General features: G+C 36.1%; 2 protein-coding genes across 2 annotated transcripts; one reads left to right on the forward strand and one right to left on the reverse strand.

The window, feature by feature from the left end:
* The first annotated feature begins 15765 nt into the window (after window positions 1-15765).
* On the forward strand, window positions 15766-16683 carry LOC127684494 (olfactory receptor 4K3-like). Its single transcript, XM_052181410.1, has one exon. The coding sequence runs from the start codon at window positions 15766-15768 to the stop codon at window positions 16681-16683; it is 918 nt and encodes a 305-aa protein (XP_052037370.1).
* An 8214-nt stretch (window positions 16684-24897) lies between these two features.
* Window positions 24898-25815, reverse strand: LOC127684495 (olfactory receptor 4K3-like). Its single transcript, XM_052181411.1, has one exon. The coding sequence runs from the start codon at window positions 25813-25815 to the stop codon at window positions 24898-24900; it is 918 nt and encodes a 305-aa protein (XP_052037371.1).
* Between the last annotated feature and the right edge of the window lie 1842 nt (window positions 25816-27657).

Here is a 27657-nt window from a genome sequence, read left to right on the forward strand (position 1 = left end):
TGAGGTAACCCAATCACAAAAGAACACACACAGCATGCAGTCTCAGATAAGCGAATATTAGCCCAAAAGCTCAGGACACCCAAGATACAACTCACAGACAACATGAATCTCAAGAAGAAGGAAGACCAATGTGTGGATACTTTGATCCTTATTGGAAAGTGGATCATGGCTAACAGCGAACCAATAGAATAAGCATAGGGCCCCCAATGGACAAGCTAGAGATAGGACCCAAGGAGGTGAGGGAGTTTGCAACCCTGCAGGAGGAACAATAATAGGTACCAACCAGTACCCCCACAGCACCCAGGTACTAAGCCACCAACCAAAGAGTACACATGGAGAGACCCATGGCTCCAGCTACATATGTAGCAGATGTCCATTTCAGACATCAATGAGAAGAAAGGACATTGGTCCTGTGAAGGCTTGATTCCCCAGAATAGGGGAATGCAAGTCAGGAAATTGGGGCGGGGGGACTTCAGCAGGGGAAAGGAGGTTAGTATGGGGGCTTTTCAGAGGGGGTAACTCAGAAAAGGGATACCATTTGAAATGTAAATAAAGCAAATATCTAATATCTAATAAAACATTGCTAAATTAATTGGAAAACAAAAAACAAAAGGAACAAAATTTATCAGTTAGTAGAAGAAGAAGGAGGAGGAGGAAGAGAAGAAGGAGAAGGAGAAAGAGAAGGAAGGAAAAGGAGAAGGAAAAGAGAAGGAGAAGGAAGTAGAAAGAAGGAGAAGGAGAAGAAAGAGAAGAGGGAGAAGAGGAGGAGGAGGAACAGGGGAAGGAGGAGGAGGAACAGGGGGAGGAGGAGGAGGAGGAGAAGCAGAAGAAGAAAAAGAAGAAGAAGAAGAAGAAGAAGAAGAAGAAGAAGAAGAAGAAGAAGAAGAAGAAGAAGAAGAAGAAGAAGAAGAAGAAGAAGAAGAAGAGGAAGAGGAGGAGGAGGACGAGGACAAGGACGAGGACGAGGAGAAGCAGAAGAAGAAGAAGAAGAAGAAGAAGAAGAAGAAGAAGAAGAAGAAGAAGAAGAAGAAGAAGAAGAAGAAGAAGAAGAAGAAGAAGAAGCAGAAGCAGAAGAAGAAGAAGAAGAAGAAGGAGGAGGAGGAGGAGGAGGAGGAGGAGGAGGAGGAGGAGGAGGAAGAGGAGGAGGAGGAGGAGGAGGAGGAGGAGGAGGAGAAGCAGCAGAAGAAGAAGAAGCAGAAGCAGAAGCAGAAGAAGAAGAAGAAGGAGGAGGAGGAGGAGGAGGAGGAGGAGGAGGAGGAGGAGGAGAAGAAGAAGAAGAAGAAGAAGAAGAAGAAGAAGAAGAAGAAGAAGAAGAAGAAGAAGAAGAAGAAGAAGAAGAAGAAGAAGAAGAAGAAGAAGAAGAAGAAGAAGAAGAAGTTGTATTTAGAGAGGGTTACAATTAAAACACTACAACACCACAAGTTGATTTTAGAGAGGGTTACAATTTAAAACACTATCTTGAGTCTCAGAAGAAATCTTGTACTTTTAAACTGTTTGACACTGTGAAAGACAATGAAGACTTTCCAGCTATTGCCTCCCTCCTCATGCCCCCTACCACAGTTCCTCTTTGTAGTCCTCCTTACCACCAAGGGAGTGCTCCCTCCCTTCTGCATGCTGGCCTCCTACTTGCTTGGGGCCTTAAGGCCATACCAGGTAGTCCTCTGCTTTACATGTGCCAGAGGCCTCCATCCAGTCCCTAGATGCTGCCTGGTTGGTAACTCAATTTCTGTAAACCTTCAGTGGTCTGGGTTAATTAAGATGGCTGGTCTTCCTAAGGTGTCACCCTCCTCTTCAGATTCTTAAATATTTCCCTTTATTCAACTCTAGGTATTCCACCTTCAGTCCAATGGTTATGTGTAAGCATCTACATCTATTTCATTCAGATGCTAGTAGATCCTCTCAGAGGACAGTCATGCTAGGCTCTTGTCTGTAATCACATCATAGCATGTGTAATAGTCTCAGGGCTTGGTGCCCCACCATGAGATGGATCCCAAGTTGGGCTGGTCAAAGGATTACCTTTCCTTCAGCCTCTTATCAATTTTTGTGCCTGCAGCTCGTTTAGACAAGAACACTTCTGGGTCAGAAATTAGACTATGGTTGTTAAACCTGTCCCTCCACTGGAGGCCCTGTCTATCTACTAGAGGTGGACTCTTCAAGTTCCCTCTGCACATTATTGGACATCTTGGCTAAGGACATGACATTGAATTCTGAGAGTCTCTCAACTCCCAGGATTCCATAACTCTTTACAATGTTCTTTCCACCAACCACCCCCAGAAGTTGCATTTTTCTATCCACTCTCCTGGTCCTCTCAGCTTCTTTCTGTCTGCCCCTCCCCATTTCTGAACCTGTTCCTTTTTTCCTCTTCCCTTCCCATTCAGGTTCCTCCATCATTCTGCCTCCCATAATTATTTTCATCCCCCTTCTAACAGGAGTTGAACCACTCTTACTTGAGGCTTTCTACTTCTTATATGTCTTGTGGTCTGTGGCTTGTATCATAGGTATTCTGTACTTTTGGGTAATATCAGTAAGTATGCAACACACATGTCCTTTTGGTTACCTCCCTCAGGAACAGACAATACATGCTGTAGAGGATGTAAAGAGAAACTGGTAGGAGTGCAAACTGGTACAACTTCTCTATAAATCAATCCTGCCATTCCTCAGAAAATTGGATATAGTTCTACCCAAAGAGCCAGGTATAGCACTCCTGTGCATATGCCCAAAAGATACTTCACCATATCACAAGGACACCTGCTCCATCATGTTCACAGTAGACTTATTGGTAAAAGCCAAAGCTGGAAACAACCCAGATATCCCACAACTGATTAATTCATACAGAAAATGTGGTTCATCTACATAGTGGAATACTATTCAGCTATTTTTTTTTACAAATAAATTTTTTTTATTATTCGGTATAATTTATTTACATTTCAAATGATTTCCCCTTTTCTGGTCCCCCCACTTCCCGAAAGTCCCTTAAGCCCCCTTCTCTTCCCCTGTCCTCCCTCCCACCCCTTCCCACTTCCCCATTCTGGTTTTGCCGAATACTGTTTCACTGAGTCTTTCCAGAACCAGGGGCCACTCCTCCTTTCTTCTTGTATCTCATTTGATGTGTGGATTATGTTTTGGGTATTCCAGTTTTCTAGGTTAATAACCACTTATTAGTGAGTGCATACCATGATTCACCTTTTGAGTCTGGGTTACCTCACTTAGTATGATGTTCTCTAGCTCCATCCATTTGCCTAAGAATTTCATGAATTCATTGTTTCTAATGGCTGAATAGTACTCCATTGTGTAGATATACCACATTTTTTGCATCCACTCTTCTGTTGAGGGATACCTGGGTTCTTTCCAGCATCTGGCAATTATAAATAGGGCTGCTATGAACATAGTAGAGCATGTATCCTTATTACATGGTGGGGAATCCTCTGGATATATCCCCAGGAGTGGTATAGCAGGATCTTCTGGAAGTGAGGTGCCCAATTTTCGGAGGAACCGCCAGACTGATTTCCAGAGTGGTTGTACCAATTTGCAACCCCACCAGCAGTGGAGGAGTGTTCCTCTTTCTCCACACCCTCTCCAACACCTGCTGTCGCCTGAATTTTTAATCTTAGCCATTCTGACTGGTGTAAGATGAAATCTTAGGGTTGTTATGATTTGCATTTCCCTAATGATTAATGAAGTTGAGCATTTTTTAAGATGCTTCTCCGCCATCCGAAGTTCTTCAGGTGAGAATTCTTTGTTTAACTCTGTACCCCATTTTTTAATAGGGTTGTTCGGTTTTCTGGAGTCTAACTTCTTGAGTTCTTTATATATATTGTATATTAGCCCTCTATCTGTTGTAGGATTGGTGAAGATCTTTTCCCAATTTGTTGGTTGCCGATCTGTCCTCTTGATGGTGTCCTTTGCCTTACAGAAACTCTGTAACCTTATGAGGTACCATTTGTCAATTCTTGCTCTTAGAGCATACGCTATTGGTGTTCTGTTCAGAAACTTTCTCCCTGTACCGATGTCCTCAAGGGTCTTCCCCAGTTTCTTTTCTATTAGCTTCAGAGTGTCTGGCTTTATGTGGAGGACCTTGATCCATTTGGATTTGAGCTTAGTACAAGGAGACAAGGATGGATCAATTCGCATTTTTCTGCATGCTGACCTCCAGTTGAACCAGCACCATTTGTTGAAAAGGCTATCTTTTTTCCATTGGATGTTTTTAGCCTCTTTGTCAAGGATCAAGTGCCCATAGGTGTGTGGGTTCATTTCTGGATCTTCAATCCTGTTCCATTGATCCTCCTGCCTGTCACTGTACCAATACCATGCAGTTTTTAACACTATTGCTCTGTAGTATTGCTTGAGGTCAGGGATACTGATTCCCCCAGATTTTCTTTTGTTGCTGAGAATAGTTTTAGCTACCCTAGGTTTTTTGTTGTTCCAGATGAATTTGATAATTGCTCTTTCTAACTCTGTGAAGAATTGAGTTGGGATTTTGATGGGTATTGCATTGAATCTGTAGATTGATTTTGGCAAAATGTCCATTTTAACTATATTGATTCTACCGATCCATGAGCATGGGAGGTTTTCCCATTTTTTGAGGTCTTCTTCCATTTCCTTCTTCAGAGTCTTGAAGTTCTTGTCATACAGCTCTTTCACATGTTTGGTAAGAGTCACCCCAAGACACTTTATACTGTTTGTGGCTATTGTGAAGGGGGTCATTTCCCTAATTTCTTTCTCAGCCTGCTTATCCTTTGAGTATAGGAAGGCCACTGATTTGCTTGAGTTGATTTTATAACCTGCCACTTTGCTGAAGTTGTTTATCAGCTGTAGGAGCTCTCTAGTGGAGTTCTTTGGGTCACTTAGGTAGACTATCATGTTGTCTGCAAATAATGATAGTTTGACTTCTTCCTTTCCAATTTGTATCCCTTTGACCTCCTTATGTTGTCGAATTGCCCCAGCTAGTACCTCAAGTACAATATTGAAAAGATAAGGAGAAAGGGGGCAGCCTTGTCTGGTCCCTGATTTCAGTGGGATTGCTTCAAGTTTCTCTCCATTTAGTTTTACGCTGGCTACCGGTTTGCTGTATATTGCTTTTACTATGTTTAGGTATGGGCCTTGAATTCCTGTTCTCTCCAAGACTTTAAGCATGAAAGGATGCTGAATTTTGTCAAATGCTTTTTCAGCATCTAATGAAATGACCATGTGGTTTTGTTCTTTGAGTTTGTTTATGTAGTGGATTGTATTGATGGATTTCCGTATATTGAACCAACCCTGCATTCCCAGGATAAAGCCTACTTGATCAGGGTGGATGATCGTTTTGATGTGTTCTTGGATTCGGTTGGCAAGAATTTTATTAAGTATTTTTGCATCGATGTTCATAAGGGAAATTGGTCTGAAGTTCTCTTTCTTTGTTGGATCTTTGTGTGGCTTTGGTATCAGCGTAATTGTGGCTTCGTAGAAGGAATTGGGTAGTGTTCCTTCTGTTTCTATTTTGTGGAATAGTTTGAAGAGTATTGGTGTTAACTCTTCTTTGAAGGTCTGATAGAATTCTGCACTGAAACCATCTGGTCCTGTGCTTTTTTTGGTTGGAAGACTTTCTATGACTCCTTCTATATCTTTAGGCATTATGGGACTGTTTAGATGGTCTAGTTGGTACTGATTTAATTTTGGCATTTGGTATCTGTCAAGGAAATTGTCCATTTCTTCCAGATTCTCCAGTTCTGTTGAGTACAGTCTCTTGTATTAGGATCTGATGATTTTTTGGATTTCCTCAGTTTCCGTTGTTATATCTCCCTTTTCATTTCTAAGTTTGTTAATTTGGATACTTTCTCTGTGCCTTTTGGTCAGTCTGGCTAAGGGTTTATCTATCTTGTTGATTTTCTCAAAGAACCAGCTCCTGGTTTTGTTGATTTTTTGTATGGTTCTCTTTGTTTCTACTTGATTGATTTCGGCCCTGAGTTTGATGATTTCCTGCCTTCTACTCCTCCTGGGTGAAATAGCTTCTTTTTGTTCTAGGGCTTTAATGATGATATCATAAGCTTTGCAGGTAAATGGATAGAACTAGAAAATATCATCCTGTCCATTTCCTCCAGATTCTCCAGTTGTGTTGAGTATAGGCTTTTGTAGTAGGATCTGATGATTTTTTGAATTTCCTCAGTTTCTGTTATTATATCTCCCTTTTCATTCAGTTGAGCAATGTGTCTGTTTCTGTAACAATACCATGCAGTTTTTGCCCCTATTACTCTGTAGTACAGCTTGAAGTTAATTTTTTCCAAAGTTCTTTTATTGTTCTAAATTATTTTGGTTAGAAGACTCATGTTCTTCTGCCAGAAGGCAGAAACTGCTAGAAATCAAGATAAATTCAACCATGAGAGTGGCAAAAGACAGGAGCCAGCATGGATGTCCTCTGAGAGACTATATACTAGTAACTGAGTAACACAGATGCAGATATTTATAGCCAACCACTAGACTGAGCTAGGGGACATGTATGGAAGTGTTAGGGGAAGGACTGAAGGAGCTGAAAGGGATATCAACCCCATAGGAAGAACAATGGTATTAAATAAACTGGACCCCTGGCAGCTCCCAGAGACTAAGCCATTAACCAAACAGCATTCATGGGCTGGTCTGTGACCTCTGACATATATGTAGAAGAGGACTGCTTTGTTTGGTCTCAGTGGGAGAGGATGTGCCTAATCCTGTAGAGACTTGATACCCCTAGGAAGTGGGATGCAGGAGTGGGTGTAAGGTAGGGGTGGGTTGATGATGGGTAGGGGAGCACCCTCTCAGAGGTAAAGGGGAAGGCACTTTTGGAAGAACTTTTGGAAGAGGGACTAGGAAAGTGGCACCTCTTGAATATAAATAAATAAAATATATATTGTAGTCAATAACTTTGCTTTGATAAGATAAACAAAAATCTTTCATGGATCTGCAAAATGAGTTTCTCTGATGCTTAGTAATGGTTTTGGAAGACACTGAAACCCACTTAGGTATACAATATTATTAAATGATTAGTTAATGATTCATCATTTGACTTACTTTTTATTTTAGCTGTGAATCAAGCATTAACATATTTTCATTGATAACATTGGAACCAGTAATTTTAATAAGTCAAACAATTCAATAAACATCAGATCTTAATGTTAATAAAATACTTTCATGTCACACATTGCTGCTCTCGAACAGCATGGTCAATTTGCCTATCATTCTATTTTACATCTGAGAAAAAGTGACTCTTGGGAAAACAATATTTATAGATGACAGTTCCTATAGAAAATCAATAATGAACAAGATATTGGCCACTGCCCTAGGGTAGTTGCAGGTTGCATGATTGTGGTTAATATCCATTTTACTTGGGTGCCATTACCGCTAATGGTGAGTGAATAACTGTAAAAGAGGAAATCTTGTGACATTTAGGTCCAGGCACGGTGGTCCACACATTTAATCCCTGCATTCCAGAGACAGAGGCATGAAGGGTGGTGGCCCGATCTAAACTAGACATCCTGTAGTTTGCTCTGCCACCCAGTATCTATTTCTCCAAATTTCATGATGTTCATTTTGTATTATTTCATCACATATCCACTACTTTCTGGGAATTTTGACATTAACTGGTGGGTTAAACGTTTGGAATTGATAGTTTCATAACTAATGTATATTTATTATGATGATTTGATTTCTTATTTTATTCATGGCTTCACATTTATTAAAATGTAGATTTTAAGAGAATGTATATATCATATATGTTTTCAATTATTTCCATATCTTATAGTCTCCTATAGGCTTTGCACTTTTATCTTGTATCTTATTACATGTAGTATCCCTCTTTTGTTTTAATTTTGGAAGTAGTGTGTAATTGGCCAATAGCTGAAGTTTTGTTACTTTCTTTCAAACAACATTGCCTGGATTAGAAACTTGTGTTTGACAATAAACTGTCAGTCCATAGCTCCAAAAGCTATTTTTATTTGATTTTTTTTATGTTTCACTTATTCAGTTGGAAAACTAACAACTCATATGAAATTTATATTTACTCATTCATTTTCTTAGACTTTGAAATACTCTGTTGCTTTATAGATTATTCTAAAAATTTTCAAAAACGTATAGACACACTCAAAGATTAAGTAGGAAAGTGACATTTTTAATGATCTTTAGATAGAGAGCTCTAAAAAAACCTCATAAACAATGACTGAACCTGAGAAAAAGAGGTGACAATATTATGCAGTTTGCAATATTTGTCAGTTAAGAAAATATGGCTAGGAGAAATGAAAACTGAGAGATAATATCAAGATGTGATTATTTAATAACTATTCAAATGCAAGTATATGAAATTCATAGAAACTAATTTAGAAAACAATACCTGCTTCAGATATGAAATTAAGTTTGTTTTACTGGAAATATAACATGATTCTTCTCACATTATGAGGAAATAGAATTCCTGTGATGATAAAAAGAGTGACACTCAATTACAGGTGCCAAGAAGCCAGAGGTAGAAATATATAGGAATAAAACAATGATAAAGAATATTAAACTCAACAAAGATGTCAATAAAATAAGATTTAAAGTAATCCTTGCATAAGATATGGAGAAATTGAATTACGTTTCTCTAATAATGTCTATATAAAGGAAAATATACTTGATAGACAAAAGGATGATGATGGATTTAACAATGAGAAGCAAAAGGACTGATTGGAATGTGAAAAAATTAAGGGTTTGAATTATTTGTTTGCTTGCTTGTAAATGCTTTTTGTTATTTCATTTTAATATTATTTTATAATTTAATTCACTCTGATCATGCTTTCTTTTACCCTAACTCTTCACAGATCTTTTCCACCTTCCTCAAAAAACCAATTATAGATTCACTCTTTATTTCTCCTCTTAGAAAACAAATAGTCAAACACATACAAACAAAAAGTAAAAAAGAAAATCTCAATAAATACAAAAAGTAACAAAAGAGAAATATAAATGCAAATTATAAAAACAGAAATTAGGAATTATAGTTAATATCAAATATAAACAAACAAAATCAGTAAGATAAAAATTACCTTTCAAAGAAATAATGAGACAAAAATATCTACAAACATACCATTACTTCATTTTGTGTTCGCTATCAATGACTAGATACCGAGTCCACACTTTACTGTGGTTAATATATACCCAATGAGACTCCTTTGGGGGGGGGGAAATGTATTTTTCCTTTGGAACAGACTTATATTGGAGTGAGTTTCTTGGTTAGGGATGTGGGCTAATACCCAATTATTCTATGCATTACAAGAACAACTTGCAGATTAAAAAATGTATGCTATCACATGTGTGCTATCACAATCCCTGTAAATTCACAGTACATCAGCTCTATTATATGTAGAAAACACTGCATCCTTGTTACAATCCATCTCTTCAGTTCTTAAAATTGTTTTGCCTCCCCTTCCACAGAGATTCCCAAGTCACAAAGAAAGAAGGTTGATGAAGACATCCCATTTAGAACTTAGTATTTCAATGTTTCAATCTTTCTATGAATTGTCCAGTTGTCTTCCTCTGTTATTGTTCCCATTTACCTTGGAAAGAAGCTTATCTAATGATAGCTGAGCAAGGCATTGATCTGCAGGTATTGCTATAGCACAAGTGAGACAGGCTTTCCTGTAACAAAGGCTGGCCTCCAACTCACTATTTGGCCTAAAATGACCTTAATTTCATGATCTTCAAGTGTTGGCACATCACCTGGCAGCACAAAAATACTAAAACCATCCAGTGGAAAAAAGATAGCCTTTTGAACAAATGGTGCTGGTTCAATGCAGAAGAATACAAATTGATCCATTCTTATCTCCTTGTACAAAGCTCAAGTCCAAGCGGATCAAGGACCTCCACATAAAACCAGACACACTGAAATTAATAGAAAACAAAGTGGGGAAGAGGCTTGAACACATACGCACAGTAGAAAATTTCCTGAAAAGAACACATAAGATATTGATCTTATGCTCTTACATTAAGTATTGACAAAAGGGACCTCATAAAATTACAAAGTTTCTGTAAGGCAAAGGACACTGTCAAAAGGACAAAAGGGCAACCAACAGATTGGGAAAATATCTTTACCAATCCTACATCCAACAGAGGGATAATATCCAATATATACAAAGAACTCAAGAAGTTAGACTCCAGAGAACAGAATAACCCTATTAAAAATGGAATATGGAGCTAAATAAAGAATTCTCTACTGAGGAATACCAAATGGCTGAGAAGCATCTTAAGAAATGTTCAACGTGCTTAGTCATCAGGGAAATGCAAATCAAAGCAAACTTGAGATTCCACCTCACACCAGTCAAAATGGCTAAGATCAGAAATTAAGGAGACAGCAGGTGCTGGCGAGGATATGGAGAACGAGGAACAATCCTCTATTGCTTGTGGGATTGCAGGTTGGTAAAACCACTCTAGAAATCAGTATTGCGGTTCCTCAGAAAATTGGACATTGTATTACCTGAGGACCCAGCCATACCACTCCTGGGCATATACCCAGAAGATGTTCTAACATGTAATTAGGATACATACTCAACTATGTTCATAGCAGCCTTATTTATAATAGCCAGAAATTGAAAAGAACCCAGATATCCTTCAACAGGAATGGATACAGAAAATGTGGTACATTTACACAATGGAATACTACTCAGCTATTAAAAACAATGAATTCATGCAAATCTTAGGCAAGTGGATGGAACTAGAAAATATCATCTTGAGTGTGGTAACCCAATCACATAAGAACACACATGGTATGTACTCACTGATAAGTGGATATTAGCTCAGAAACTTTGAATACTTACGATAAAATTCATACACCAAATAAAGCTCAAGAAGAAGTAACACCTAAGTATGGATACTTTGGTGCTTCTTAGAAGGGGGAACAAAATACCCATGGGAAGAGATACAAAGATAAAGTGTGGAGCAGAGACTGAAGGAAAGACCATCCAGAGACTGCCCCACCTGGGGATCCATCCCATAGACAGACACCAAACCCAGACACTATTGTGGATTCCAACAAGCACTTGCTTACAGGAACCTGATATAGCTGTCTCCTGGAGGCTCTGCCAGTACCTGAGAAATACAGAGGTGGATGCTCTCAGCAAACCATTGGACTGAGCACAAGGTCCCCAATGGAAGAGTTATAGAGAGAACTCAAGGAGCTGAAAGAGGTTGCATCTCCATAGCAGGAACAACAATATAAACCAATGAGTACCCCCACAGCTTTCAGGGACTAAACCACTAACCAAACAGTACACATGTAATGTCCCATGGCTTCATCTGCAAATATAGCAGAGGATGGCTTTGTTAGACCTCAGCAGGAAGAGAAGCCCTTGGTCCTGTGATGATTTGATGTCCTAGTATAGGAGAATGCCAGGACAGTGAAGAGGAAGGGGGAGGATTGGTGAGGAAGGGGATGGGGGGGTGAAATAGGTGGATTTCAGAGGGGAAAGCAAGAAAGGGGATGACATTTGAAATGTAAATGACAAAAATAAATAATAAAAACATAAAAAAATAAAAAGAAAAGAAAAACCAAGAACAGTAACCAAAAAGGAAACAACAAAAAAGAAGGCATTATACTAAAAGTTTAAGAAAAGTAGAAATTATATAAAATTTAGCTGATGGATCTCTTTGGAAAATTTATAGCACATATTTAACAGGCAGCCTTTTGAGAACATAGTTTAATAATTAGGAGTATGAATTACTATATTTTTAGCTATGAATACAAGATTAACTGACATTTCACCTCAATAAAATCCATTGTCACCATGTGTACAATAGATATAAAAGTACAGCACTGTTAATTTTGTGGTGTTTAACTGAGATACTATGCTAGGCATATTGTCTCTTGCAGAAAAATATTTTAGTATAGGTTCTGTATTCTCATTAGCATTGGTTCTATTTTGCTTCTCTATCTGTAGTCTCTTTATAGGAAACAAGGCACAAATAATAAGGTCATGTCTAAAATATTGAGTTAATATTTAAATGTTGTGAATGACATCAATATTTGTATCTGATCTGCACTGTAACTTGTGCAAAAGCAAACAAACAAGAAAAAACACATGCTAGATAAAATAGGCACAATGTTCAGTTTGTCAAGTAAAGGATTAATATGAAATAAAAAAGAAATTATTGTCACTTATGTGGAAGAATTCATAGAAGAGAAGGCACGGGAGAAATAAATATGTCTTTGAGAGTCAAAGTGAATAAATGAATAAAAGAAAACACAAAATATCTGCTTCTGGACCAACCCAGCTCATTTTCTTTCTTCAGTATGATGTGTTAGCAGCTTTCTTTCTTTCTTTACTATTCAAGAATTTATTCTAAAAGAGCCATTTTGTAGACTAGGAAGACCTTGATCCTATGAATCTTCTGCTTCAACATTGTGTGTATTTCTAGTAAAGACATGAGCAACTTTACCCTGTTATTTCCTATCTCTTCTCGTGATATCTCAGGTTCACCACACATCACTTTCTTATACTCATGCAATCCACTTATCTCTAACTTTCATGATTTCATCTAAGACCAGAGTGTTGGAATCAACAAGGTTATGCCTTATTATCATGGGGTGTGACTTTTGTCATTTTCTATCAACAGGAGGTTTTGAATAGACTCCTCTGTTCATGTCAATGAACTAAATAAGATTTTCTGTGATTTCTGAATTTGAATTTTGTGGACCCTCCAGTTCTTGGTCAACAATATTTTTTTCTCAGAACCAACTTTTCTTTTGAAATTGAGTTAGAATCAATGGAAAAAGAAGAATATAATGCCAATATTGAATGTGGTTGGCATGATGCTACAAGAAGAAACATACACATGCATGCATGCATACCTATTTTCATACATACATACATACATACATACACATGCATAGAGAGACAAATGTATGCTCTCAGTTATATGCAGACCTTTGAAATTTTGGATGAACAGAAAGTAATAGAAATGTGATCATCAGTAGAAGACCGCATGAAAAAAATTGGCTACGGTCTATAAAAAATTCAGATTTATGTGCTTAGTCTAGAGAATTAATGAGTAAAATGAGGATAATTAATGAAATAGTGTTATATAGTAAAAAGTTTACATTAGATTTTAGATGCTTTTAATGCACACTCAGTGTCTATGTAAGGTAGTAAAATGAAATTTCACTAATTTTATATAAATCAAAACACAATGGTGATCCCTATTAGTATTCTCCATAAAATGAATTTTTTAAAAAAAACATAAATTATAGAATTATATTAAAATTATTTCTATGAAACATAGCTATGTTCTAATCATTTAAAAAAAAAGATCAGGAAGAAAAAATGGTGCTGTTGTCATTTCCTGGTGTTGTCCAAATACATACATCAACTGCAGAACTAAAGACAAGATTATCTTTAAAAAATAATAATAGATTGTGTATGTCTCTGTGTGTGTGTGTGCCCATTGTGTAGGCAAGTCTATATATGTACTCCCACCCATGAAATGGCATATGTATGAAGATTAGAAGATGACTTGAAGGACTCTCCTTCTAACATGTGGTAATAGGAATTGACTCAGGTCACCAGGTTTGATAGCTAGTGACTTTACCTGCTATAGCAACACACTGGTCATATGGTTCATCTTAGTACATGTATGTTTTCAAAACATGTAAAATGCTATTACAAAATATACTAACTATTTTGAAAATGAAAGGAATTTATTTTCTTTATTATTGAGTTCTTCAATAAAATTCAGAAGTTTGAGACTAGGGATCCCCAAGGACTATGAAAGCAAACACTTTTACAACTGCTTAGTTCTGTTTAATATGAGAATGGGAATCTTTCCAAGGCAGATATAACTGTTGTCTGTGTATATAAGCCACTCTGAAGTGAAACACTCTTGTCAAAACTGGTCACAGCAGGAATGGCAATAAAATAGCTTCAAGTTCAAAGAAGAATCAAAGGAAAATGAGTCAAAATGAAGGCACTGTTTATGAGCTGATTCCTGTAATGTGAGTATAACATAAAATTCCTGTTGTATTTCAATGTAACTATTAATTTAAGGCCCGTTCATTTATTTTAGTATCACATTTTAATTTTACTTCCTTGATGGGTTTACAGTGGATTATGGATTATGGTAATTGTTGTTGCTTCACAAAGATACTATACAAGTTTTCCTTTCCAACAAATCCTTGAGACTGATGGACACTTAAAGCAATTTTGCATGCTCATGTCTAATCATTTCTTACTGTAATCTTACAATTACTAAGTCTCTCAGCTTGAAGAAATATTGATCACAGACACTAAACTTACTCTAATGCTATCTGATTACATTTGTATTATTGGATTCTGTATTATCTCAAAATACAAGCAATATACTAGGAAAGTAGTTAAAGATTAGAGGGAGCTAAAAGTAGATGTGTTCAGAATAATCAATAATAACTCACAAAATAAAAAGTCTCTGATGAAAGTAGCACAGATATTCAAGAGATAAGTGTACTATATTTTGAACAAAATAAAACTATACAAATTCATAAGTAAACACTGTGTTTATATTTTATCTTGAAAGAGTAAAGTGCCCATTTTTACAAATATCATTAATTTACTTTGACCTCTCAAAAATCAAGCTCCCTGTCAGTTATCTACTAGTCTGGAAGTAATATTGGAAGTGATTTTACACTGGAAAATCAATAAAAATTATTTTCAATAAAAAATTTTAAAGTAATTACAAGAGAAATTATACAATATCTGCTAATAGATTGATGTTTTAATCTTCCAATTTCAAACATAAAAATAATAAATAAAAAGTACAGGAATAAAGATGAGGAATACATAAAGGGAAAGGGAGCAAATGAAGAAAGAAAAGATTAAAAGTATAAGAAGCTTTCATGAAATTAGTGTTCAAGCTATTATATGAAATCTTATCATTTAGTGTTGAAAGTCAGTTAGCACAAAACAAAAAGTGAAATCCCCATGCCTAGAAATTTATGTTATTCAAAGATATGCTTCTATGGATTCTCCGGATCAGTCCAGACTTCAGGAAAAGATAATGCTGACAACGCATGTTTAGCATATTCGTTCTCAAGTTATTTGACCAACAGCTATTTTCAAGACATTAGAAGAAACTTGGTTTATTCTGTGTATTGATATGCAAACAAAATAGGTCTACTCATAATTTTGAAATTATGTTTGAAATATATCAATAGATTTTCATTCTGGAATTATGATGGTCAGGAGGCTCTAACTGTGTCTCAGATGTTCATAGGAGAAAAATATCTCTATTTCCATGTAGACAAGGTAGATTTAGGACTTTAAAAGTATAAGGATAATATTTACTACTAATATTCTAAGCAGTATACTAACTTTGAAACTATACCTTTTGTCTTTCAGGTGTGTGAAAATGTTTACCCATCATTCTAATTAAGGAGCCTTCCCAGCTAGGACATAATATACAAACACACACAAAAAGAGACACCTTAAACTTGGGACAGATAAGTTGCTAGATTTCAATGAAACAGCATTATTTCTGTTTCACTGATTCATAGCAAAAACTTATTGTTTCTATTCCAGGAAGTCTTGGTTCACCTCTCAGTCTCTCTCTGTCTCTTTCTGTTTCTCTGCCTCTCTGTCTCTTGTCTCTTTATCTGTCTCTCTGTCTCTCTCTGCCTGTCTCTTTCTGTTTCTGTCTCTCTGTCTCTGTTTCTGTCTCTCTGTCTCTGTCTCTGTCTCTGTCTCTCTCTCTCTCTCTCTCTCTCTCTCTCTCTCTCTCTCTCTCTCTGTCATCTGTCTCTTTCTGTAAATCAATACTGTCATTTATTTAATGGAAGTGTCTAACAATACTGAGTTTTCTCAGTTTATTTTTCTGGGATTTCGTACCTCAAGGGAACTTGAGATCTTACTCTTACTACCATTTTCTGCCCTCTACCTGATGACTGTAATAGGCAACCTCTTTGTAGTGATATTGATCATCATTGATCATCATCTCCACTCTCCCATGTACTTTTTGTTAGCTAATCTCTCATTTGTTGACTTCTGCCTTTCTTCAGTCAATACACCCAAACTGACCATAGATCTCCTAAAAGAAAATAAAACCATTTCCTTTGGTGGCTGCATGAGTCAGATTTTGTGTGTACATCTCTTTGGAGGAAGTGAGATGGTGCTTCTTGTAACAATGGCCTATGACCGGTATGTGGCCATCTGCAGACCACTCCACTACAGCAGCATCATGGATAGACAGAAGTGCATCTGGCTTGTTTTGATATCATGGATTATTGGATTTGTGCATGCCATTAGTCAGATGATCTTGATTTTGGATCTACCTTTCTGTGGACCAAGAGTGATAGACAGCTTTTTCTGTGATATTCCTTTGGTGATGAAGTTAGCCTGCATGAATACTGATACTCTGGAAATCCTAATAAATGCTGACAGTGGCATTTTAGCAACTACTTGTTTCATCCTGTTACTGATATCTTATACTTACATTCTATTGACTGTTCAACTTCGCTCTAAAGATGGCTCATCAAAAGCACTATCCACGTGTACATCCCATATCGTAGTGGTTGTGCTCTTCTTTGGGCCAATCATTTTCATCTATCTTTGGCCAGTCAACATCACTTGGGTGGACAAGTTTCTAGCTGTGTTTTACACAGTCATCACACCTCTCCTGAATCCAGCCATCTATACACTGAGAAATAAAGATATTAAGAATGCCATAAAGAAGCTGATAAATCACATGTGAATTCAGAATAATTTTTATACTTTTCATGTAACCAGAAACTTTGTTCTTCCATACCCATTTAGCTACATCTTGACTTGAAATTGAATTGTATAATTTAATTTCCACAAGCTAATCCTTAACTGTTAATGTATTGTTATAAAATTTATTATGAAAATACATTTAAAAATCTAATGCTTATAATTATAAAGAATGATACTTGAACATAATAAACATTTTTGCATCTGAAAGTTAAAAGATAATAAAAATGATATAAATGACTATAAATGATAGTAACTAAGATTTACTGAACATTACCAATATCTCCATAATGTTATAATAATGTTATTATTAATCACTAGATTATTAATTGCTAGATTCTTATTAACAGTATGTTATTTGAAATACTTATTCAATATTACTTTTAAAAACATATATATCTTTATGTGCCAACCCTAATTATCATTTGCTACAAAAAATTATAAAACAACTTGTAAAGCCTGGATCCACTGAGAAATGAAATGATAAATAAAATCATCATGATAGTAGCTTCATCTCTACACAGTTTTAATATTTTTACTACTCATATAAATTTAGAATTTCCCTTTACATTTTACTTAAAAAAAGTATTCATAATATTTGGCAATACTTCCATCAGTTCATTTTTGTGGTCATAATCTTACTTCATGTGAAAAAATAAGATAACTATAAAGGCCAATTAAGTAAATGTTATATGATCCTGAAAATATAAAATAATATACCTATCTTTTAATTATGTATTTATTATAATTTCAGGATCATAATGTTAATCTACCATTATTCATGTTATCTATTATTTAATAATATATATCATGTGTGGGATAAAATTAAATGTATAAATGTTCATAATAGTGTGAAATGTACTTTATTCCAAAAGAGAAATGTAAGTAAATTAATTAGATATCTATCCTAATATTTATAAGGTAATGGTTATATTCAATCTGTATGTAAATTCTAATAAGTTAAATAGGATGTTACAAATTATTTAACAGAACATTAATATATCTGTGGCATGTTTTTTAGAAATCACTCAATTACAGGTAAGCATGGTTCATGTTTGGTCATGCACCTTTATGGGTACATATGGTAGAGTATTCTGGTGTTTTATTCAGAAAACTGTTGCTCAACTGTGCTGATGGCTTTTACTCCTAACCATTTTAAGACACCATATCTTTTTGTTAAATATGTTCCTTGAAACTATCTGCAAAACTTGACAACATCTGATTACTATCTCTGACCTATTTTTTTTTTCCTCCCACTCTCATTGCTCTCTCCCTACATGCAGGAGATTTTTTCCTACATTTATGTTTTTTTTCCTTTGTTTTGTTTTACTTATTCACCCCAGTGAGTTACATCATCAGTAGCACTCTCTGAACCCATTGCTTTGTAACATCTTTTTAGAATGATGAGCTCATTAGTGGGTTACAACCAAAACAGTATCTGCCCTTGCCCCCAAATCATCAGATGGTCATAGTTCAGCAATAAGGTTTAGGACTACATAGCCTACTCACTGATCTACAATTGACTACTGACTCTTATCTGTGTGGGCCACACAGTAAGCAACCTTGAAATCATGAATGAATTGGTGCAAGGCCAACCAAATAGCATTTCATAGCTCTTCTCACTATTAGTTATTTTTTTGTTTCAATACTTACTTTTTTTGTACTTTATTTCATTTTTATTATTTTTTCCATTTTTATTAGATATTCTCTTTATTTATATTTCAAATTTTATCCCCTTTCCTGGTAAATTATAATGAGTTAGCCATGATATAGATATTGCATTAAAAATTATGGTCTTATTTTCTTTTGGAAAGAACTGAACAAGTATCAAACTACTATGCCTACTAGGTAGACCTAATCTCCTGAACTGCCAAGTGGAACCTGTCATAGAGTCAGCCTATCTCAGTCCTCTCAACTGAACATGAAAACTAAGGGCCCACAGTTTCAAATTATTCTTATATGAAGGAATACAACATATTAATATGACTGGGAATGGTATTTAATATCTATTTTATTGTTTGTTTCTAAAGACATTAAATCTGCTGTGAATATTTCTTTTCTAAGAATCAATAATTAGCAGATTCAAGATAGAATAACTGGTAAATCAAGTTTTCCCCTTGAAGAACAGTAACTATATGAATGTGATATTTTCTTAACTCTGAGATGTGATGATTATTGAATTTTTGACTTACTAAAATCATTGATAATACGTAATTGGAAACCATCTTAAAAATTAAGAAAATGTAAGAATTGATAATACACACTTTGCAAAACATAAAGAAACTACTGTGATTTACTATTAACTATTCATTTATATTGTATACTTAAGTGGTTTGTCACAGTCTTCCAAAACAATTTATTAAGTATAAGATGAACACATTTTGGACTTATTTTATGGTTTGCTTTAAGTTCTTCCTGCTTATCTTCTTGCATTTAGAAATGGGTATTTCATAACACAAGATAGATTTTGTGATCCATAGGAAGTTGAATTTACTCCCACATGATTTAGATCTAGTAGTTCTGTCACTCAATATGAGATATTTAAAGTATGACTCTATAGCTCATATATGGTATGTTTAGATAAATCATAACCTTTTCATATACTAGTCTAATTTTATTAGTTACTATTCTTTTGCCATGACAAAACTGATGTGTTTATATAAAGATAAAGAGAAAGGGAATATGTTCTTTGGGGGTGTGGTGAGGTATGGGGGAAGGGGACATCTCAGCAGGCCCATCCCTTCCCCCTGAGGGACCAGCCATACAGACAGTATAGTATAGAATAGAGATTACTCAGGATATAGGGAGGAGAGTTAAGAGGGTAGTAGAGGCAGAGAAAAGCAAAGAGAGGGAGAGAGTAGAGAAATAGAAGTCAACCATGAACACATGGAGAGAGGGGGAAGGGAATACTGCACAGGAAAGGGAAGATCTCAAGAGGGCAAGAGGGAAGAAAGAGTAAGAGAGAAGCAAGAGAGAGAGGAGGGGGCAAGCATCCCCTTTTATAGTAGGTTAGGCCTACCTGGCTGTTGCCAGGTAACGGTGGGGAGGAGCATATCTGGCTATTGACAGGTAATTGTAGGGTGAATCTTAGACAGAATGCTAATAAAAACACCATGACCAAAGAATTGTATAAAAAAAATTATTTAATCTGGGGCCCATGGTTCCAAAGAATTAGTAACCATGACCGTCATGGCAGAAAGCATTGTAGCAGGCAGATGGGCATAGCATAGGGGCAGTAGCTGAGAGCTTGAAACTCATCCATAAATATGATGCAGAGAGAGAGAGAGAGAGAGAGAGAGAGAGAGAGAGAGAGAGAGAGAACTCAAAGTCTACCCCTAATGACAACATACCTCCTCCAATTATGCCATATATACCAATTCTTTCTGAATGGTTCCACTAACTACAAACCAAATATTAAGATATAGGACAGTATGGTGAACATTTTCTTTCAAACCACATTCCAAGAGCTGGGTGTGATAGTCTGTGGCAATATCATAATGCAAATGACACTTAGTCCAAATTCAATCTGCATAGTCTTTTACAGTTTAAAACTCTAAAGTCCTTCAGAGACATAAAGAAATCTCTCAGCTTTCACAACCTACAAAATCAAGGTGTGGAAGTTGCCTTTTTCTTCCTACTATGTGTGCTTTGGGGATTTACATCAGATCCTCAGGCTTGGCAGCAAGCTCCTTTATTGTTTGGGTCTAGCCTCGACATAGGATCAGAGTCAGAGTCCTTAACTGGAAGCAGGGATATCTGGAAGCTGCATAATCAGCAGACACAGACTTTTCAGGTACAAACTGATAGTCAATTTTGCAAAGTTTAAAGTTTCTCTCTCTCTCTCTCTCTCTCTCTCTCTCTCTCTCTCTCTCTCTCTCTCTCTCTCTCTCGCAGCTTGAAGCTGCATACACTCTTCATTAGCTTGCAGCTCTGCTTTTCTCCTGTGAGCTTTTCTTTTCTTGAACTCCCACGCTCCTGCACACCTCTGTGCATTTCCCATTCACTCACAGACATACTCTTCACACATACCTAACACACACCACATGCACTCTCTTTTTACTTTCACACACATTCTCCACAAGCACCTAGCATTCTCTCCTCACTCACTCTCCACTGCACTTCACTCACTCTCTCGCCTTTTTCTTGCCTATCATCTTTTTGTGATACTTCAAAAACAGGTAGAAAAGAAGACTTTGTATAATTATTGCCAAATCTACTTCAAAAGAATAACCACATCCCACAAAGAATCAAGAATTACAATTGTTCCCAAAAGTTTCAAGCTTCCCTATTCCCAGGCCTGTGGCTGAAATAATAATTACAAACTTCTCATTAATTAAGCTTTAATTTTGACTTATCATGCTTCAGAGTTCAGAGCTCCAAGGTCAGCTACTTGCATTTTCCTATAAAGCTCTGATGATAAATGACATGAGCAAAGCTTCCAGGCAGTGGCCAGAAAGAATCATGTTAACTCTAAACTCAGCAGTTCCACTAGCTTTCTGCTTCTTCCAATTGCACACAATGACTCTCCTAAGAGTCTCAGTGTTTTGAGTTAGTTTTACTAATATATGATTTTATGTATTATATACTTTCTTATCCAGGAACCACTCTTTTTTGTTATGTTTTTTTATTTGATATACTTTTATTTACATTTCGAATGATTTTCCCTTTTCTGGCCCCCTACTCCCTGAAAGTTACATAAGCCCCCTTCCCTCCCCCTGTTCTCCCACCCACCCCTTCCCACTTCCCTGTTCTGGTTTTGCCTTATACTGATACACTGAGTCTTTCCAGAACCAGGGGCCACTTCTCCGTTCTTCTTGTACCTCATTTGATGTCTGGATTATGTTTTGGGTATTCCAGTTTTCTAGGCTAATATCCACTTATTAGTGAGTGCACACCATGATTGATCTTTTGAGACTGGGTCAGGGAAATGCAAATCAAAACAACCCTGAGATTTCACTTTACACCAGTCAGAATGGCTAAAATTAAAAACTCAGGAGACAGCAGGTGTTGGCGAGGATGTGGAGAGAGGAACACTCCTCCACTGCTGGTGGGGTTGCCAATTGGTACGACCACTCTGGAAATCAGTCTGGCAGTTCCTCAGAAAACTGGGCACGTCACTTCTGAAAGATCCTGCTATACCACTCCTGGGCATATACCCAGAGGATTCCCCAGCATATAATAAGGATATATACTCCACTATGTTCATAGCAGCCCTATGTATAATAGCCAGAAGCTGGAAAGAACCCAGGTATCCCTCAGCAGAAGAATGGATCCAGGAACCACTCTTAAATATTGTCCAAAACTCATTTCAACAGTTTTTTCCTTTCTCAGGGTCTCAATGTTAGCTCTATTTCACTATCTAATAATTTCTTCAAACTTTCTTTGCAAGTCAAGCATTAATCTAGAACTATCATTGTACAGTTATTACATTGTTTTCAAGATGAAAACACACAGCATGCACCTGGGTCATTAGTATCGTGCTATACTGTGTCCCTATGCTTTAATTTTTAATTATTTAAAAATCATTACATCAAGGGACATCTAGTTTCACAGAATTAAGCAAAGCAGAAGGAGAAAGGAATAGAAAAGTCAGATATAATAGAATAATTATGGTACAAGCACTCTGGAAATCAATCTGGAGGTTCCTCAGAAAACTAGAAATAGACCTAACCAAAAACCCAGCAATACCACTCTCGGGAATATACCCAAAAGATGCCCCACAATGCCACAGGGGCACATGTTCTACTATGTTCATAGCAGCCTGGTTTGTGATAGCCAGAATCTTAAAACATCCATGATGTTCCACAACAGAAGAATGGATACAGAAAATATGGTTCATTTACACAATGGAATGCAATACTACTCAGCTATTAAGAATGAGGACATACTGAGTTTTGCAGACAAATGGATGGAACTTGAAAATATCATTCTGAATGAGTTCCTCAGACCCAAAGAGTATTCCTATAATATACTTACTAATAATTGGATATTATAAAAAAATCTATGGAGAATATTCAATATACAGTCCACAAAATTTACAAAGGTCAACCATTGAAAGGGCCCAGTCCAGCTTGAGAGGAAGAAGAACGTAAACATAGGGGGATAGAAGACGGAACTTGGGAGGGAAAATGGACTGGGCAGGGGGGAAGGGAACCTGATCTGGCATTGGGTGAGGGAAAAGGACTGCAGCCTGAGGGGCAGCAGAAAGAAAGAAAACAGATGACCTCAGGAGGTAGGAGTCTGGGATACCCTCCAGAATGGACTAGAGACCTGGGAGGTGAGAAACTCTCAGGATTCAATGGGAGACAGACCTTGGATGAAATGCCCTACAGTGGGGAGGGGGCATTAGAGCCCACCTCCAGTAGAAAGACAAAGTATCAAGTGAATGATTCGGTTGGCATCCCACAATCAATATTCTGACCCATAATTGTTCCTGTCTGAAAAAACTGCAGGGATGGAAATGGAAAAGAAGATCCAGTGACAAGCCCAAAATGGGATCCTGCTCAAGGGGTGGTCCCAAGACCTGACACTATTACTGAGGCTATGGAGCATTCACAAAAAGGGACCTATCCTGACCTCCCTTCAAAAGACCCAACAAGCAGCTGAAAGAGTCAGATGCAGATATTTGCACCCAGTCAATGGACAGAAGGTGCTGGTCCCTTTGGTTGAATTAGGTATAGGCTGGAAGAAGCTGAGGAGAAGGGAGACCCTATAGGAGGACCAGCAGGCTCAATTAACCTGGACCCCTGAGACTTCTCAAATACTGGACTTCTGACTGGGCAGCATACACCAGCTGATATGAGGCCCCCAACACATTTACAGCAGAGGACTTCTGGGTCTGGGTTCTGTAAGAGATGATGCACATAACCCTCAAAAGAATGGATACCCCAGTGAGTTTAGAAGTCTGATGGAAATGGGGCATACTTGGAGAGACATGGGGGTAGGGAAGAGTTAAGGGATGTGGAATGATTGGAGGGTAGACCTGGAGGGGAATGGGTCTAGAAGATAAATAAATAAACAAATAAATAAATACAATAATAATTGTTAAGAGTTAAATATATCAGCATAGCTGAACAAAGTTTTTCTGAACAAGATGATAAGCTTCTGTCATATATACCCATCAAGGTATAGGGCCAGATATGAGACATACTTACTTGTAATTGCTGAAAGACATGATGTAGCCATTTGCTGATTTTGCTAAATAATTTGTAATAGTCTATTTAACTTATTTGAATATACATACAGATTTATTATAGCTATTACATTACAAATATTAGGACAGATATTCCAGAAATTATGACTTATATCTGAGTATAAACTAAATTTAAAAAAAAAAATATATATATATATATATATATATATATATATATAAACAAATAGTTTTTCTCACAAATAACATACATTATCAAACAATAGCTAGCATGAACATTTATATACAGATATAGATATGGGTATAATCTTCAAGAGCATATAATCTTTACTTAACAAACTTTGACAGTTATGTTATTTTATTATGTAAAGTAAAATAATGATCATGCAAATGAATGTAGGTAAGTAGACCCAAATACAATGAACAATTTGGTACTTTCTGTAAAAATAAAGTGAAATCTAAAATTCATGGGAATAGTTAAACATAAGAATTGATATACATTGTTTAGAGATGAAAAAAACATAATTATAATTTCATTTATTTAACATTTTGAATTCTAATAGGATACAGACTTTGCAAGTTTGTTTATTATTTTCTATAGCAAATTAGAATTTGGATTGGGACATAATGTTGCATGTATATTTAAAATGTAAGATTGAATAAGTAACTCAAAAAAAAACACTATTAATTATAATCCACTGATTAATCCACTGATAATTAATAGTTTAGTGATTGTACAGATTTAAGTACACTGATAATATTCAGTAAGATATGATAACTATTGTATTTATATCAATTTTATCATCTACTCTTCAGAGATAAAAGGTTTATTATGCTTACATATCACTGTTATTAACTGATAAAGCTCTTAAGAGTTAGACTTTTTAATATACTTTCAAACAATGATTTTTATTGCCATATGCTAATACCTACCAACCAATAACTTCCAGAAATAAAAATATGGGATTCAATTTGAAATCCATATATGGCTAAAGGGGTAGGAAAAAGAAAATGTCTGATATGAGAACTCTAAAAATTATTCTGAATTCACATGTGATTTATCAGCTTCTTTATGGCATTCTTAATATCTTTGTTTCTCAGGGTATAGATGGCTGGATTCAGGAGAGGTGTGATGACTGAGTAAAATACAGAAAGAAACTTGTCAACCGAAGTGATGTTGACTGGCCAAAGAAAGATGAAAATAACTGGCCCAAAGAAGAGCACAACCACTACGATATGGGATGTACATGTGGACAGTGCTTTTGATGAGCCGTCTTTAGAGCGAAGTTGAACAGTCAATAAAATGTAAGTATAAGATATCAGTAACAGGATGAAACAAATTGTTGCTAAAATGCCACTTTCAGCATTTATTATGATTTTCAGAGTATCAATATTCGTGCAGGCTAACTTCATCACCAAAGGAATATCACAGAAAAAGCTGTCTATCACTCTTGGTCCACAGAAAGGTAGATCCAAAATCAAGAATAACTGACTAAAGGAATGCACGAATCCAACAAGCCATGATATCACAACAAGCCAGATGCACTTCTGTCTGCCCATGATGCTGCTGTAGTGGAGTGGTCTGCAGATGGCCACACATCGGTCATAAGCCATTGTTACAAGAAGTACCATCTCACTTCCTGCAAACAAATGTACGCAGACAATCTGGGACATGCACCCTACAAAGGAAATGGTTTTTTTTTCTTTTAGGAGATCGCTGGTTAGTTTGGGTGTATTTACTGAGGAAAGACAGAAGTCAACAAATGAAAGATTAGCTAACAAAAAGTACATGGGAGAATGGAGATGATGATCAATGATGATCAATATCACTACAAATAGGTTGCCTACCAAAGTCATCAGGTAAAGAGTAGAAAATGGTAGTAAGAGGAAGATCTGAAGTTCCCTTGAGGTACAAAGTCCCTGAAAAATAAACTCGAAAACCATAGTATGATTAGAGTCTTCCATTTAATAAATAACAAAGACTGATGAGACAAATGAGTGAGAGAGAAAGACAGAGACAGAGACAGAGACCAAGAGAAAGAGAGTTAGAGAGAGAGAGAGAGAAGAGAGAGAGAGAGAGAGAGAGAGAGAGAGAGAGAGAGAGAGAGAGAGAAAGAGAGAGAGAGAATTGAACCAAGAACTCCTGGAACAGAAACAATAAGATGATTTTGGTAACAGTTAAAGAAACAGAAATAATGCAAAATCTTAGCAACTTATCCAGCCCACACTCCCACCCTCAAAATATGTCTTTTTTGTGTTTATATATTGTGTCTTTGCAGAGAAGCTTCATTAATTGTAGAATGGTGGGTCAATAACTTCATATATCTGAAAGACAATATGTATATTGTTTAAAAGATTGGTAGAAAATATTATCCTTATAGTTTCTAAACCTTAACTCGACCTTTAATGTACGTATTCAAAGATAATTTTCTTCACTGAACATCTGAGACATAGTTAGAGCCTCTTGACCATTGTAATTTCAGACTGACCATCTATTGATATATTTCAAACAAAAACTCCAAATTCCACTGTCAGCTCTATTTTTGGCTGTGTATCAACACACAGAATAAACCAAGATATCTCAAACATGTTGAGAAAATCTGTTGGTCAAATAACTTGAGAATAGGGGTGCTGAAGACACATCATCAGCATTATCTGTTCTTGAACTTTGGTCTTATCCATAGAAACATATCTTTGAATAGGCATATATTTCTAATCCAGAGTGACGTTACTTTTTGTCCATTCTTACAGGACTTCAAATCCAAATGGTTAGATTTCATACAATAGTCCAAACAAATATTTCAAGAAACCTTCTTATTCTGCCTGTCAATCATTACTTCCTGTCTTTCCTCCTTCCTTTCTTCCTTCTTTCTTTTATTTTTCTTTCTTCCTCCCTTCCTTCTCCCTTTACTTATTCCTCATATAAATTTTTACACTTTATCTTTATCACTGCTATATTTGATATTAGAAGATTAAAACATCAAACTATTAACAGATTTTTTAAAGTATTTATATTAGTTACTTTAAAAATCATTTTATTGAAAATAATGTTTATTGCTTTTCCTGTGTAAATCCCTTCAATAAAGAAGTAGTGATGGAATGCAAACACATACTTGCCTTTAAAGCTTTCTATATTACTTCCAGACCAGTATATAACTGACAGGGAGCTTGATTTTGAGACATCAAAGAAAACTGATATTTGCTAAAATGAGTACTTACTCTTTAAAGATGAAATACAAATACCGAGTTTACTGGTGAATTTGTGTAATTTTATTGTTTTCAAAATTCACTGTACTTAACTCTTGAATATCTGTCGCATTTTCATCATAGCTTTTATTCATTTTCTGAGATATTAGTGAACTATTATTATTCTAAACACATTCACTTTAATCTCTCTCCAATCTCCACTACTTTCCTAGTATATTGTCTTATTTTGCGAAAATACGAAATCCAGTAATTATGAAAGATTAGAATAAATTCAGTGTTTCATGAACATAAGACTTTTGCAAGCTGAGAGACTCATAAGAGTACTTATAAGAGTACAGTAAGAATTTATTAGATGTAAACACATACAATTGTTTTTAGTGTCCAACAATCTCAAGGATTTGTTGAAAGGGAAAACATGTACAATGATTTTTTTTTGTAAAAGTTTTTCATCAAACACAATTACAAATGCAAGACCCACTGTTAAATCATTAAGGGGGTAAAAAAATAATTTTGCTGCAAAAGCAAATGAATAAACCTTAAATGAGAAGTTACAATGAAAATGAAATACAACACACATTTTGTAATGTATTCATGCTACAG

This window comes from Apodemus sylvaticus, chromosome 5 (genome assembly GCF_947179515.1).
Source record: "Apodemus sylvaticus chromosome 5, mApoSyl1.1, whole genome shotgun sequence".
Taxonomy (NCBI): Eukaryota; Metazoa; Chordata; class Mammalia; order Rodentia; family Muridae; genus Apodemus; species Apodemus sylvaticus.